Here is a 13,302-nt window from a genome sequence, read left to right on the forward strand (position 1 = left end):
AGGCTTGATACACTCGGACTTTTGTGTTCTGTGTCAGTGCGCCATTTTCCCACACTCTCTTGGCCAGTCTGGGCATAGCAGTGGAAGCCTTTCCCATGCGCTTGTTGATTTCTGCATCGAGAGACAGGTTACTGGTGATAGTTGAGCCTAGGTAGGTGAACTCTTGAACCATTTCCAGAGCGTGGTCGCCAATATTGATGGATGGAGCATTTCTGACGTCCTGCCCCATGATGTTCGTTTTCTTGAGGCTGATGGTTAGGCCAAATTCATTGCAGGCAGCCGCAAACCTGTCGATGAGACTGTGCAGGCACTCTTCAGTGTGAGATGTTAAAGCAGCATCGTCAGCAAAGAGGAGTTCCCTGATGAGGACTTTCCGTACTTTGGACTTCGCTCTTAGACGGGCAAGGTTGAACAACCTGCCCCCTGATATATATATATCCTCAGATTAAAATAAAATCAAAACTAAATTACTGAAATACACTAAAAATGCAATGTTCTCTGAGCAAGTGTTTTCCCATTTCTGGAGTTATAGATACAGCACTGAAACAGGCCCACCGAGTCTGTGCCGACTATCAACCACCCATTTATACTAATCCTACATTAATCCCATATTCCCTACCACATCCCCACCTTCCCTCAATTCTTCTACCACCTACCTACACTAGGGGCAATTTACCTATCAACCTGCAAGTCTTTGGCAGTGGGAGCACCCAGCGGAAACCCACGCGGTCACAGGGAGGAACTTGCAAACTCCGCACAGGCAGTACCCAGAACCGAACGCGGGTCGCTGGAGCTGTGAGGCTGCGGTGCTAACCACTGCGCCGACCCAAATATTTCTTGGAAAATAAATGTGCCTTCAATCTGGTTCACCCTTTCATAAATTTCTAAAGCTGCCCAGTGTATGTTTCAAGCTATTTTGGTTTGGTGCCAAGAAAACCAAAAGGAAAACCGATCTCTTACCTCTAGGAGTTGGATGTCTGGTTGATATCTGTCTTTCCAGTGATCGAGGAAAACAAAATCTAAAGTGTCCACCTCATGCTTCTTCTTCAGTTGTGGAATAATATCTTCAGATGAACCTTCCAAGATCTCCACCTTAAATCATTGCAGCAAGAGACAAATAATAAGAACTAGTTTAAAAGAAAACTGGCTTTATTGTACAACATTGAGAGTAAATAGGATACTCTGATACTGGAACTAACACACTGAGAGCCTGATTCACCCTCCTCGTAGGGAGATTGGGACCTTCCAATGGCTGAGTTGTTGGCCATCACTTCCACTCAAGCAATGGGGCATTCTGCCATTCCCCTCATCCCGTGGTAACTGTGTCTGCAGTGTGTATCATCCACAAGATGTGCTGCAGCAACTCACCAAGGCTCCCTCTTCAGCACCTTCCAAAACCCATGATCTCTACCACCAGAAGAGGGCAGCAGATGCATGGGAACACCAACACCTGCACGTTCCTCTCCAAGTCTCACACCATCCTGACTTGGAACTATATCGCTGTTCCTTTGTTGTCATTGGATCAAAAACCTGGAACTCCCTTCCTAACAGCACTTTGGGCGAACCGACACACAGACTGCAGTGGTTCACCACCTCGAGAACAATTAGGGATGGGCCATAAATGTTGGCCTTGCCAGCAACACCCACATCCCATGAATGAATAAATAAAAACTCATGCTGGGGTTCAGGCCCATGAATGCTGGCAGCTATATTACCAATTATTCTTCCTTCAAGTGAGTCAAGCCAATTAGTGGCAACAGGCTGCTGCATTACGGAAGGCACTGCAGGGCAGCTTAATCCTTCCCTCAATGAACATGTGCATTTTCCAGTAGGAGTGGCAATCCAGGCTGATTTTTTTCCTCTTCCCATCTCAGTAGTACCAAAACCAGTTCCACAACGTAAGTGCAATCCAAGCAACTTGTGATCATCTACCTCACCATAAATTGAACCTGACGCCTTCTGGACTGTATGGTGTTATACCTGTTCTCATTACAGACTGACTACACATTTTTAAAAATAAGTTTTAATTGGTTGTCATCAATATTCTCTTCAAAATTTAGCTGTTGTGTGTGTGGTCAGTTTTCTTTCAGTATGTGATCCCTTTAAATTTTGAGCAAAGCCTGCGTAGCATCTTCCAGGCTACTGCCCACCTACGAGCCCACCGTTTAGTGGGGAGATTGGCTGCTATGTGATTTGGAATGTCCTGAGATGTAAGGCACTATATAAATGCAAGTCTTTTTATTAACTGAGCGACTGGAGGAGCTACTCTGATCCCTTTTTAAGTATTTGTAACTCTAAAAAAATACCTGATTTGAAGAAATGTTCTCTTTATGGAAATTGAGCAACTGTAAATTAATATATATCAAATAAATAAAATATGTGAAGGAACGACGAATAGTTTTTATGAAATTACTGAATTACTACTTGTAGCTTTAGAACACCTTTACCTTGTCCTCAACTCCAGCGAAGTGGAAGATCTGTTTTGCAATGTTTACATTGGCTGGATTGAACTCGACGGTCAGCAAACGAGCATTAGGTTTAAGGACACAGACCATGCGCAAGGCTGAGTAACCACAATATGTCCCCAGTTCCAGCACAGTTGATGGATTTGCCTCTTCCAACACTTTGTCCAAGATCGCACCTACATATAAATATATGGCAGTTACAGCACAGAAACAGGCCATTTGGCCCATTCAGTCTGTGTTGGCATTTACCTTCCACATAAGTAAATAGTGCTACTCGCCTTTAATCACTCTGTTCCCATATACCTTCAACCCCTTTATTTCATGAAAGTATCAAATGAAAAAGTGACAAACGATATCTCTACCAATTCCTGCTACAGTTGTGCTTCTTTAGACAGGCTGGGCAACTAAACTGTAAGTCACCGATTTGACTATTAAGCTTTCTTTAATTTAATTTATCTCAACTGTGTTGCAATGCTCAATGTCTGAAAAGCTAACCACAGAGCAACATAAATAAGCTGCCACTCTTTCAAGGGCTTTAATGATCTTTTGTGTATTTTAAGATAATTTTTTGTAGAAATTTTCGAGACTCTCTTCAGGTTAATCTTTAGTTCCTTTTGCAGGCAGTTTACCATTGGTCATCACTGACCAGGAGAGGGTAGGATGACCTGGACCACAGACATTTCCAGATGCTGCTTCACTGGAGATTTTAAATAATGTTACGCAATTTCACCTACTTTATCTAACCTTCCTCCCCTACCTCATTAAACCCTTTGCTACTGTGTAGTCTGGATAATCCTCAGAAGCTTCATGAATGTATAACTTGGATTTTACCCTGTTGAATTTGTAATTCACAATCCCTACTTTTTCACCTCTTTCTGTGCTGAAGACCATGATTAATGCAGGGGTATGCCCCTGTGAATGCAAGGTAATCATCATTTGTGTGTGAGCTTAAAACAGGCAATTTGGTTGTGGAAGGCATTATAGTTAAGTCTTTAATCAAAGTCCTTACATGCACTTTTTTCACTAGATGTGGTTGGATAATAGTCACAAGCAGGAACCATGGCTGAATTTCATTCTTCCTACTCAGCCCAGGAATGCTGAAACCAATTGTAGCTCCCATTAGTGCTGTTGTGAAGAGATCAGCTAACTAAGCACAGACCTGGGACCTTCCCTCCCTGCGTGGCTTAGATCAGCACTGGAGTGTGCCAAGTTTTTTACCTTCGTGAACCACTCTTGTTAAAACTCCAATGCCTCCACCATAGGTTATTGAGACGAGACTGCTTCGGACTTGTCTCTCAGTAAAGCAGGAGCTTATAAGGGTGTATGAAGTATGTGCATATACATTATCCTTGCTTACTAACACATTTATTATGAATATTTTAATCTTATTTACAAACATGGACTTGCATAATGATGCCCTAGATCAATGTTTGTACCTTTATCCTTTCTAGAAAATAATTTTCTCAAAGCATTTTGTCATCAAAGAATAAATTAGTCTGGGATCATGTCAGTTTTTTATATATTGATCTTAGCAGGTGATCTGCAGTGTCCCTCAACTCAATCTATCTGGTAGGTAGCTACCATGGTAACAAACAGGAACATTGAACTCAGCTCCACATTTCAGTTAAAGTACACTGTCTTCTTGGATGGTTCATTTATCATGTATGTCATTTAGTATTTAAGGTGTGAACCATACACAGATTTTATTACTGAATCCAGAACAACCTGGCAGCTCATTGCAACAACGTGTCTGAAAATCCAAACTGCTTTGACCAAGAAAGATCATATTGGTCACACACCAACAAAAAAAACTCTTGGACTGAAATCTGCTTTAAAGGAACTTTCTATCGGAATCCCCGTTGCGATTGTATGTTGCAGTTGAGTTATCATAATTCAGTATTTTTGATTGTGATGCAGATTCAATTTAGATCCAGCTTATTTTATTTCACACTTCTTAGTAAGGACCGTGATGAATCGAGCAATATTGTGCCTGTGTGGTGTGTCTACTGTGCACTTGAAAGCTTGTTCACAAATAAAACTGCAATTTTTGTGTTACTAGGTGACTTCAACATGATTGGGCTAGGGATCTCAGCCAGGTTTCTGGCTTCTAACAGAATAGAATCATAGAATAGTTACAGCACAGAAGGAGGCCATTCGGCCTGTCACGTCTGTGCCGGCTCTCCCAGCGTAATTTAGCTAGTCCCACTCCTCCGCTCTTTCCCTGTAACCCTGCAGTTTTCTTTCTTTCAGGCATTTATCCAATTCCCTTTTGAAAGCCACTATTGAATCTGCCTCCACAACACCTTCAGGAAGTGCATGCCAGATCATAACCACTAGCTGCATAAAGTTGTTTTTCCTCATGTCACCATTGGTTCTTTTGACAATCACCTTAAATCTGTCCCCTCTGGTTCTCAACCTTTCTGCCAATGGGAACAGTTTCTCTCTATCTACTCTGTCTAGATCCCTCATGTTTTTGACCACCTCTATCAAATTTCCTGCTCTGAGGCAAAGAACCTCAGCTGCTTCAGTCTATCCTCATCCCTGATTCTTGTAAATCTTTTCTGCACCCTAATCTCTTCTCATTGTAGTGATGGGACACCGCAGTTCCTGGCTGCCAAGACCGTGAAGCTAACGACTCCCAAGTGGGAAGGCCATCCACCCAAAAATGAGCTGAAATGTAAGATTTCTGATCGGGCCTATATTTTTCAAATGCTTGCAACTTTGAGTCGCAGGAAGGAATGCCTTATGTCCAAGGATAAATTAGGGTATGAAAACAGAAAATGCTGGAAATATTCGGCAGGTGAGGGGGAGGTGGTGGCATAGTGGTAATGTCACTAGACGAGTAATCCAGAGCCGGGGCGAATGCTCTGGGGACATGGGTTCGAATCCCCATGGCAGATAGTGAAATTTGAATTCAATTAATAAACCTGGAATTAAAAAGCTAGTCTGATGGTAACCATGAAACCATTGTGGTTGTTGTAAAAACCCATCTGGTTCACTAATGCCCTTTAGGGAAAGAAATCCTTACCTGGTCTGGCCTACATGTGACTCCAGACCCACAGCAATGTGGTTGACTCTTAAATCACTCAGTTGTAACAAACCACTAGCACTGTGGGTGTACCTATACCCCAAATACTGCAGCAGTTCAAGAAGGCAGCTCACCACCGCCTTCTCAAGACAATTAGGGATGGACAATAAACGCTGGCCTAGACAGCGACGCCCACATTCCATCAATGAATTTAAAAAAAAGTCAGGCAGCATCTGTGGAGGGAGAAACAGAGTTAATGTTTCAGGTCTGATAAAAGGTCTCACAGACCTGAAACGTTAACTCTGTTTCTTGCCCTACAGATGATGCCTGACCTGCTGAGTATTTCCAGCATTTCCTGTTTTTATTTCATATTTCCAGTATCCACAGTATTTTGCTTTCAATAAAATAGGGTATGCAACATGGTTATCTTGTGATGAGATTATGACAATTTTTCAGTTCAACTTCTTTGCTTTTCTTTCTTACAACTTCAGGCTCATTATTTTCAAAAAATAGTTTAAGGATTTTGTCATTGTGGAGCCCTTTTCAGGCTCAACATGCTTTTGATCTTTCCAATATGGATGAGCCCAAACAGTTAGATTGTCAGGGGCTCATGTACATCACTGTCTCACATGGGGAGTGGCAAGGCAGACCATGGTTGCGCCTCGGTTCTCAACACACTGGCCATTGACCCTCCACAACCACTGCATGTAGCTTCAATCAGTGTGAAGGTGCAGAAGCTGTAAGCAAACTTCAGGTTTCTCTACAATAGTCTTGGGACTACAGAGAAAATGGTGGTCGATGTGGGAGATCAGCCATCTTGTGATGAACTGCAGCAATTTTTCTTCTAACTTTGGTAGATAAAGGGGAGCCAGTAGATGTAGTATGCTTGGATTTCTAAAAGGTTTTCAATAAGGTGGCGCACACAAGGTTAATATGTAAGATAAGGGCTCATGGAGTTGAGGGTAATATATTAGCATGGATGGAGGATGGGTCAATGGACAGGAAGTAGAAAGTAGGGATAAATGGGGCATTTTCAAGTTGACAGGCTGTAATGAGTGGAGTGCAACAAGGATCAGTGCAGGGGCCTCAACTATTTACAATCTCTATTAATATCTTAGTCGAACAGACCAAGAGAAATGTATCTAAGTTTGTTGACGATGCAAAGCTAGGTGGAAATGTAAGTTGTGAGGAGGACACAGAGGCTGCAAAGAGATAAAGACAGGTTAAATGAATAGGCGAAAAAGTGGCAAATGGAATAAAATGTGGAGAAGTGTGAGGTTATTCACTTGAGTAGTAAGAATAGAAAAGTAGAGTATTTTTTTTTAAATCGTGAAATGTTTAAATGTTGATGTTCAGGGAGACTTGGGTGTACTCGTACAAGGAACACAAAGTTAGCATGCACGTACAGCAAGCAATTAGGAAGGCAAATGGCATTTTGTCTTTCAGATGAGATGTTAAACCAAGGCCCCATCTGCCTACTCGGGTGGATGTAAAAGATTCCATGGTACTATTTCAAGAAGAACAGGGGAGTTCTCCCCAGTGTCCTGGCCAATATTTATCCCTCAATCAACATCACAAGCACAGATTATCTGGGCATTATCACATTGCTGTTTGTGGAAATGTGCTGTGCGCAAACTAGCTGCTGAATTTCCTACATTAGAACAGTGACAGCTCTTCAAAAGTACATCATTTGGCTGTTGAGCATTTTGAGACGTCTGGTGCTCATGAAAAGCACTGCATGCAAGGTTTTTTTTTTCTTTTTGTTGGCCTTTATTGCAAGGGGATTGGAGTACAAGAACAAGGAAGTCTTGCAATAGTTGTGTAGGACTTTGGTGAGACCAAACGTGCAGTACTGTGTGTAGATTTGGTCTCTATAATCTAAGGAAGGATATATTTGCCTTGGAGGCGGTACAGCAAAGGTTCATTCGATTGGTTCCTGCGATGTGTTCTATGATTACAGCCTGACTAAATTGGGCCTATACTCATTGGAGTTATAAGAATTAGAGGTAATCTCATTGAAACGTACAAGATTCTGAAGGGGCTTGACAGGGTAGAGACTGAGAGATTCTTTCTCCTGGCTGGTTTATCTAGAACATGGGGCACAGCTTCAGTGTAAGGGGTTGATCATTTAGCATTGAGATAAGGAGAAATTTCTTCACCTAGAGGGTTGTGAATCTTTGTAATTCTCTACTCCAGAGGATTGTGGATGCTCCATCGTTGAATATATTCAAGGCTGTGATAAGTAGATTTTTGATCTCCCAGTGAATCAAGGGATTTGTGGAGCAGGCGGGAAAGTGGAGTTGGGGCAGTGATGATCCATGATTGTACTGAATAGTGGAGCAGGCTCAAAGGGCCGTATAGTATACTTCTGCTCCAATTTCTTATGTTCTCCAAACTTAAAGCACGAAGCTCATTTTCAAAGAATTGTCAAAGGGTTATGTCAATGTGGATCCCAATCCTGAAACATTCCATAATGTAAATGCAAAAGAAATACACATTCTGCACAGCGAAAACCCAACAAAGCAATGCATTTGTTTTTTTTCCCCCCCAAAGAGCACATTGTTTCAGAAATTGAGACTCTCCAGTGAGACGGTAACATTTCATTTTGAGATAGAAAATATTTGGCGATGTTTGAGTTTTTAATGGTTTTGGCAAGTGCAGTATTGTTTTAGGCAGGAGAGGACTATGATCTAAATATAAAATTAAATTCTTCAAAGTACTGTTTTGTAGTTTGTTTATTGCATTCTGCAAGAATCAACTTGTATTATTTTCCTTATGCTTCTAATGAAGCACCTTAGAATATCTTTTTATGTTAAAGGCATTATATAAGTGAGTTACCGTTATATTTATATCATTAGGGTTTGTGCTAGGCCAAATTTCTGGACAAGTGTAAAAAGGTACAATGCATTAGGGTAAAATAGAGACCTCTCTGTCAAAATAATGTGCTTAAATTGCAAGGGTAAAATGTGATCTTGAGATTATTTTTTGAAATAAAATTTTACCTTTTTCATCTCCTACATTCATCGCCCACTCCTTCTCTCTGCAGTATTTGTCAATCTTGTCCACCACGCTCTTTGCATCACCTTTCACAGCATTTTGCAACACAAATGCTAAAATTCTATCCTCTTTGCTTCTTCCAGTTACGAGCTGTGCCATTTTCTCCTTAAGGATGGTGTGCCAGAAAAATGCAGCTGTGCAGTTGCTCTTAGCCAGAATGGGGAACAGTAAGAGAAGCAGAAGGAGACTTGCCACCACGATGTTCAGGATTGTGAGGTAGTCCAGCATCTAGGGGAGGGGGGAAAACATACACATGCACAAAAGATACAAGCCTGTTAACTGTATAATCTACCACCATGATTACCCTTAAGAAATCAGTAATTGGACTATAGTTCCCCCATTCTAGTCCAATTGTACCATCTGCTGCCCAAATTGAGATAAACCGATCCTGCATACACCAGGAATTAAACCTGGTTCAATATGACAGGGTAACATTCTGAGAAGTTGCGAAATCACAGAGAGAGCTATGCAGGGTACACATTTAGTTTGGAGTTCATTGCAGTTCGTGTACATGTATTCTGCCATCTGTTTTGTTCTTGCTGATGCTAACCTGCCAACTGTTAGTTTCTACATGCAAGGTTCAAATTAACTATTTAAACTAATAGGGAAGAGATCCTAAGGTTGCCAACTCTGGAGGTTTCATCACATGACTTCCTACTTCCAGCAGTCTCTCCCGGTTGAATAGACTTTTTTAAAATCCTTCTCCAATAGTTTTATAATACAGGAAAACTGCACACAATTTGTTGAATGTCCCTATAATTTTTCACCCGGGTTGCTGGCACCAGTGCCTGAAGATTAATCTTTAATTCCTGGAGACTCCAGGGCAATCCTGGAGGTTGGCAACTACACATCTGGCCTTCTGCAGCCAGAATCTAAATACGAAAGTAATAGATTGCAAGTCACAACGGTGGTGCTTCTTACCTATGTTCTTTTCACATAGTGAAATCAACGTTAAACAGTGATTTCATCAACCTCCAGCAACAGAATTATGAGTTGTTTACTTTTCAGTTCACTGTATATTGTCTGTAGCAGTTGGTCTTTTACATCCACCACCCCTGCTTCCCCTTCGTGCTGCCTCTTAGATTAGACAAAACAAAAATGTTTTAAAATTTACTTAGTGAAGGAGCTGGTGTATCAGAAGCGTGCTTCCCAGAACGACCGGTTGCCACGGATACATGCTGAAATCCCACTGGCAATAATAAAGAACAACACGCCCTCACAGAATACATAAGTGCTTTTTCTAAAAAGTGATCTCTCTAAATCGTAATTACATTAATCCCAAAATGGGAATGTCTTTAAATGAATAATCACGTCAAGGCTGTGAGAACAATCAATTAAGCTGTTCACTGCTCTATTAATACACCCTGAGTGATGGAAGTTAAATTCTGTACCAGTATAACAGATTTAACACTAATTTCACACAGTAATAGAAGTGGGGTACAGGATTACAATTAAATTACATCTTAATAAAGAAAAATATACAGTTTATGCACCTGTACAGGAAGGTACATTTACAAACAGCAATTACCTTTGCAGAAGGAGAATTGTTCAGACCCAATCCACCCTTTTCAAAACAAGCTGTTTATTAAAGATTATGTTTGGGTAGAGCTCCTGAGTGCCAATCATATGCAATTACATCATTCTACATACGCTACAATTGACATCTGAAAAGCCTTAAGAAGGACGTTTGACCTTTTCTGGTGCACTACCTCGGGGAGGCGGGGGTGGAGAGCATTGCTTTATTTTATTAGTTTAGACATCTGTTATCCTGTCTCTTTTTAAATCGAGGTTTTTTTTTGAGTTCATCCAGTTTTCTCGCATCTTCTTGTGGAGGCACTGAATTTATAGTGTGTGGTTGCAGGGAAGATAGACAGTCATCCTTCCTCCCCCTCCCCCACCTCAGACCAGCTGCTCCATCAAGCCTGCCCCACACGACAATGGTCGGACCAGCATGGTTAAACACTTCTTCCCTCCCTCTCCCACCACCATGTAATCTCCTGGGAGGGACAAAAAGAACAGTACAGCACAGGAACAGGCCATTCGGCCCTCCAAGCCTGCGCCGATCTTGATGCCTCTCTAAACTAAAACCTTCTGCACTTCCGGGGCCCGTATCCCTCTATTCCCTTCCTATTCATATATTTGTCAACATGTCTCTTAAACGTCGCTATCGTATCTGCTTCCACCACCTCCCCTGGCAGCATGTTCCAGGCACTCTCCACCCTCTGTGTAAAAAAACTTGCCTCACACATCCCCTCTAAACTTTGCCCCTCGCACCTTAAACCTATGTCCCCTAGTAACTGACTCTTCCACCCTGGGAAAAAGCTTCTGACTATCCACTCTGTCCATGCCGCTCATAACTTTGTAAAGCTCTATCATGTCGCCCCTCCACCTCCGTCGTTCAAGTGAAAACAATCCGAGTTTTTCCAACCTCTCCTCATAGCTAATGCCCTCCAGACCAGGCAACATCCTGGTAAACCTCCTCTGTACCCTCTCCAAAGCCTCCACGTCCTTCTGGTAGTGTGGCGACCAGAATTGCATGCAATATTCTAAGTGTGGCCTAACTAAGGTTCTGTACAGCTGCAACATGACTTGCCAATTTTTATACTCTATGCCGTATGCCTTCTTGACTACCTTATCCACCTGCATTGCCACTTTCAGTGACCTGTGGACCTGTACGCCCAGATCTCTCTGCCTGTCAATACTCCTAAGGGTTCTGCCATTTACTGTATACCTCCCACCTGCATTAGACCTTCCAAAATGCATTACCTCACATTTGTCCGGATTAAACTCCATCTGCCATTTCTCCGCCCAAGTCTCCAACCGATCTATATCCTGCAGTATCCTCTGACAATCATTATCTGCAACTCCACCAACCTTTGTGTCGTCCGCAAACTTACTAATCAGACCAGCTACATTTCCCTCCAAATCATTTATATATACTACAAACAGCAGTGCTCCCTGCGGAACACCACTAGTCACATCCCTCCATTCGGAAAAACACCCATCCACTGATACCCTCTGTCTTCTATGACCGAGCCAGTTCTGCATCCATTTTGCCAGCTCACCTCTGATCCTGTGTGACTTCACCTTTTGTACCAGTCTGCCATGCGGGACCTTGTCAAAGGCTTTACTAAAGTCCATATAGATAACATCCACTGCCCTTCCTTCATCAATCATCTTCGTCACTTCCTCAAAAAACTCAATCAAATTAGTAAGACACGACCTTCCCTTCACAAAACCATGCTGTCTCTCGCTAATAAGTTCGTTTGTTTCCAAATGGGAGTAAATAAGGGGGGGGGGAAAACGAAAATTTCTTTCTCCAACCCCGTGAGGTGATTCAAACCAGTCCAGGATAGGAGTGTGATGGAATACTCTCCACGTCCCTGGATGGGTTCAGCTCTCACAACACTCAAGAAGCTCGACACCATCCAGGACAAAGCAGCCCGCCTGATTGGCACCTCATCCACAAAAATTCACTCCCTCCATCACCAACGCACAGTAGCAGCAGTGGTTACCATTTACAAGATACATTACAGCAATGCTGAGACAGCATCTTCCAAACCACGACCTCTACCAACTGGAAGGACGAGGACAGCAGGTGTATGGGAACACCAACACCTGCAAGTTCCCCTCCAAATCACACACCATCCTGACTTGGAACTATATCGCTGTTCCTTCATTGTCACTGGATCAAAATCCTGAAACTCCCTTCTTAACAGCACTGTGGGTGTACCTACCCCACATGGCCTCCAGTGGTTCAAGAGGGCAACTCACCACCACCTTCTCAAGTGCAATTAGGGATAGGCAATAAATGCTGGCCTAGCCAGCGATGCCCACATCCCATGAACGAATTTTTAAAAATGGACAAATGCTACCTAAAAACCTACCTTCTATATCTATATCAGATAGCGATCAGTAAATATAATCTTTGGGCGATCTTACCAATTGTCATAGAGAGATACAGCACTGAAACAGGCCCTTTGGCCCAACGTGTCCGTGCCGACCATCAACCACCCTATTTATACTAATCCTACATTAATCCCATTTCCCTCTCACAGCCCCACCTACCCTCAATTCTCATACCACCTTCCTACACTAGGGACAATGTACAATGGCCAATTTACCTATCAACCCACAAGTCTTAGGCATGTGGGAGGAAACCCACGTGGTTACAGGGAGAACTTGCAAACTCCACACAGGCAGTACCCAGAATTGAAGCTGGGTCACTGGAGCTGTGAGGCTGCGGTGCTAACTACTGCGCCACTGTGCCGCCCTAATTGTATCACCCTCGTTGCCACCAACAGCTGAGATGAACTAACTCCATACCGTGGGGATTGAATCTGGAATCTTTTTGATCAGTGTGTCTCAGCTATACATTAACTTTACCAACTGAACCATCAGAGGAAACTTAACAGAATCGTAGAATCTTGTAGCAGGAAGCTGTTCAGCCCATCATCCCTCTAACAGCTCTTTGAAAGAGCCATCCAATTAGTCTTGCTGCCCAGTTCTTTCCTCACAGCCCTAAAAATTTGACTGATTTGTACATATTAGAATTAGAACATTACAGCGCAGTACAGGCCCTTCGGCCCTCGATGTTGCGCCGACCTGTGAAACCATCTGACCTACACTATTCCATTTTCATCCATATGTCTATCCAATGACCACTTAAATGCCCTTAAAGTTGGCGAGTCTACTACTGTTGCAGGCAGGGCGTTCCACGCCCCTACTACTCTCTGAGTAAAGAAACTACCT

General features: G+C 42.6%; 1 protein-coding gene across 5 annotated transcripts in view; it reads right to left on the minus strand.

The window, feature by feature from the left end:
• The window catches only part of LOC137382571 (catechol O-methyltransferase-like), a 47,728-nt gene that overhangs the window by 11,282 nt on the left and 23,144 nt on the right, over positions 1-13,302 (minus strand). For all 5 annotated transcript variants that reach the window (XM_068054674.1, XM_068054672.1, XM_068054669.1 and 2 more), the window contains 3 exons: positions 8,496-8,778; positions 2,448-2,641; positions 961-1,092 (listed from right to left, as the gene is read on the minus strand). In XM_068054674.1, the coding sequence (XP_067910775.1) occupies positions 961-1,092; positions 2,448-2,641; positions 8,496-8,778 (609 nt within the window). The remainder of the gene's footprint in view (positions 1-960; positions 1,093-2,447; positions 2,642-8,495; positions 8,779-13,302) is intronic.

Source organism: Heterodontus francisci, chromosome 23 (assembly GCF_036365525.1).
Source record: "Heterodontus francisci isolate sHetFra1 chromosome 23, sHetFra1.hap1, whole genome shotgun sequence".
Taxonomy (NCBI): Eukaryota; Metazoa; Chordata; class Chondrichthyes; order Heterodontiformes; family Heterodontidae; genus Heterodontus; species Heterodontus francisci.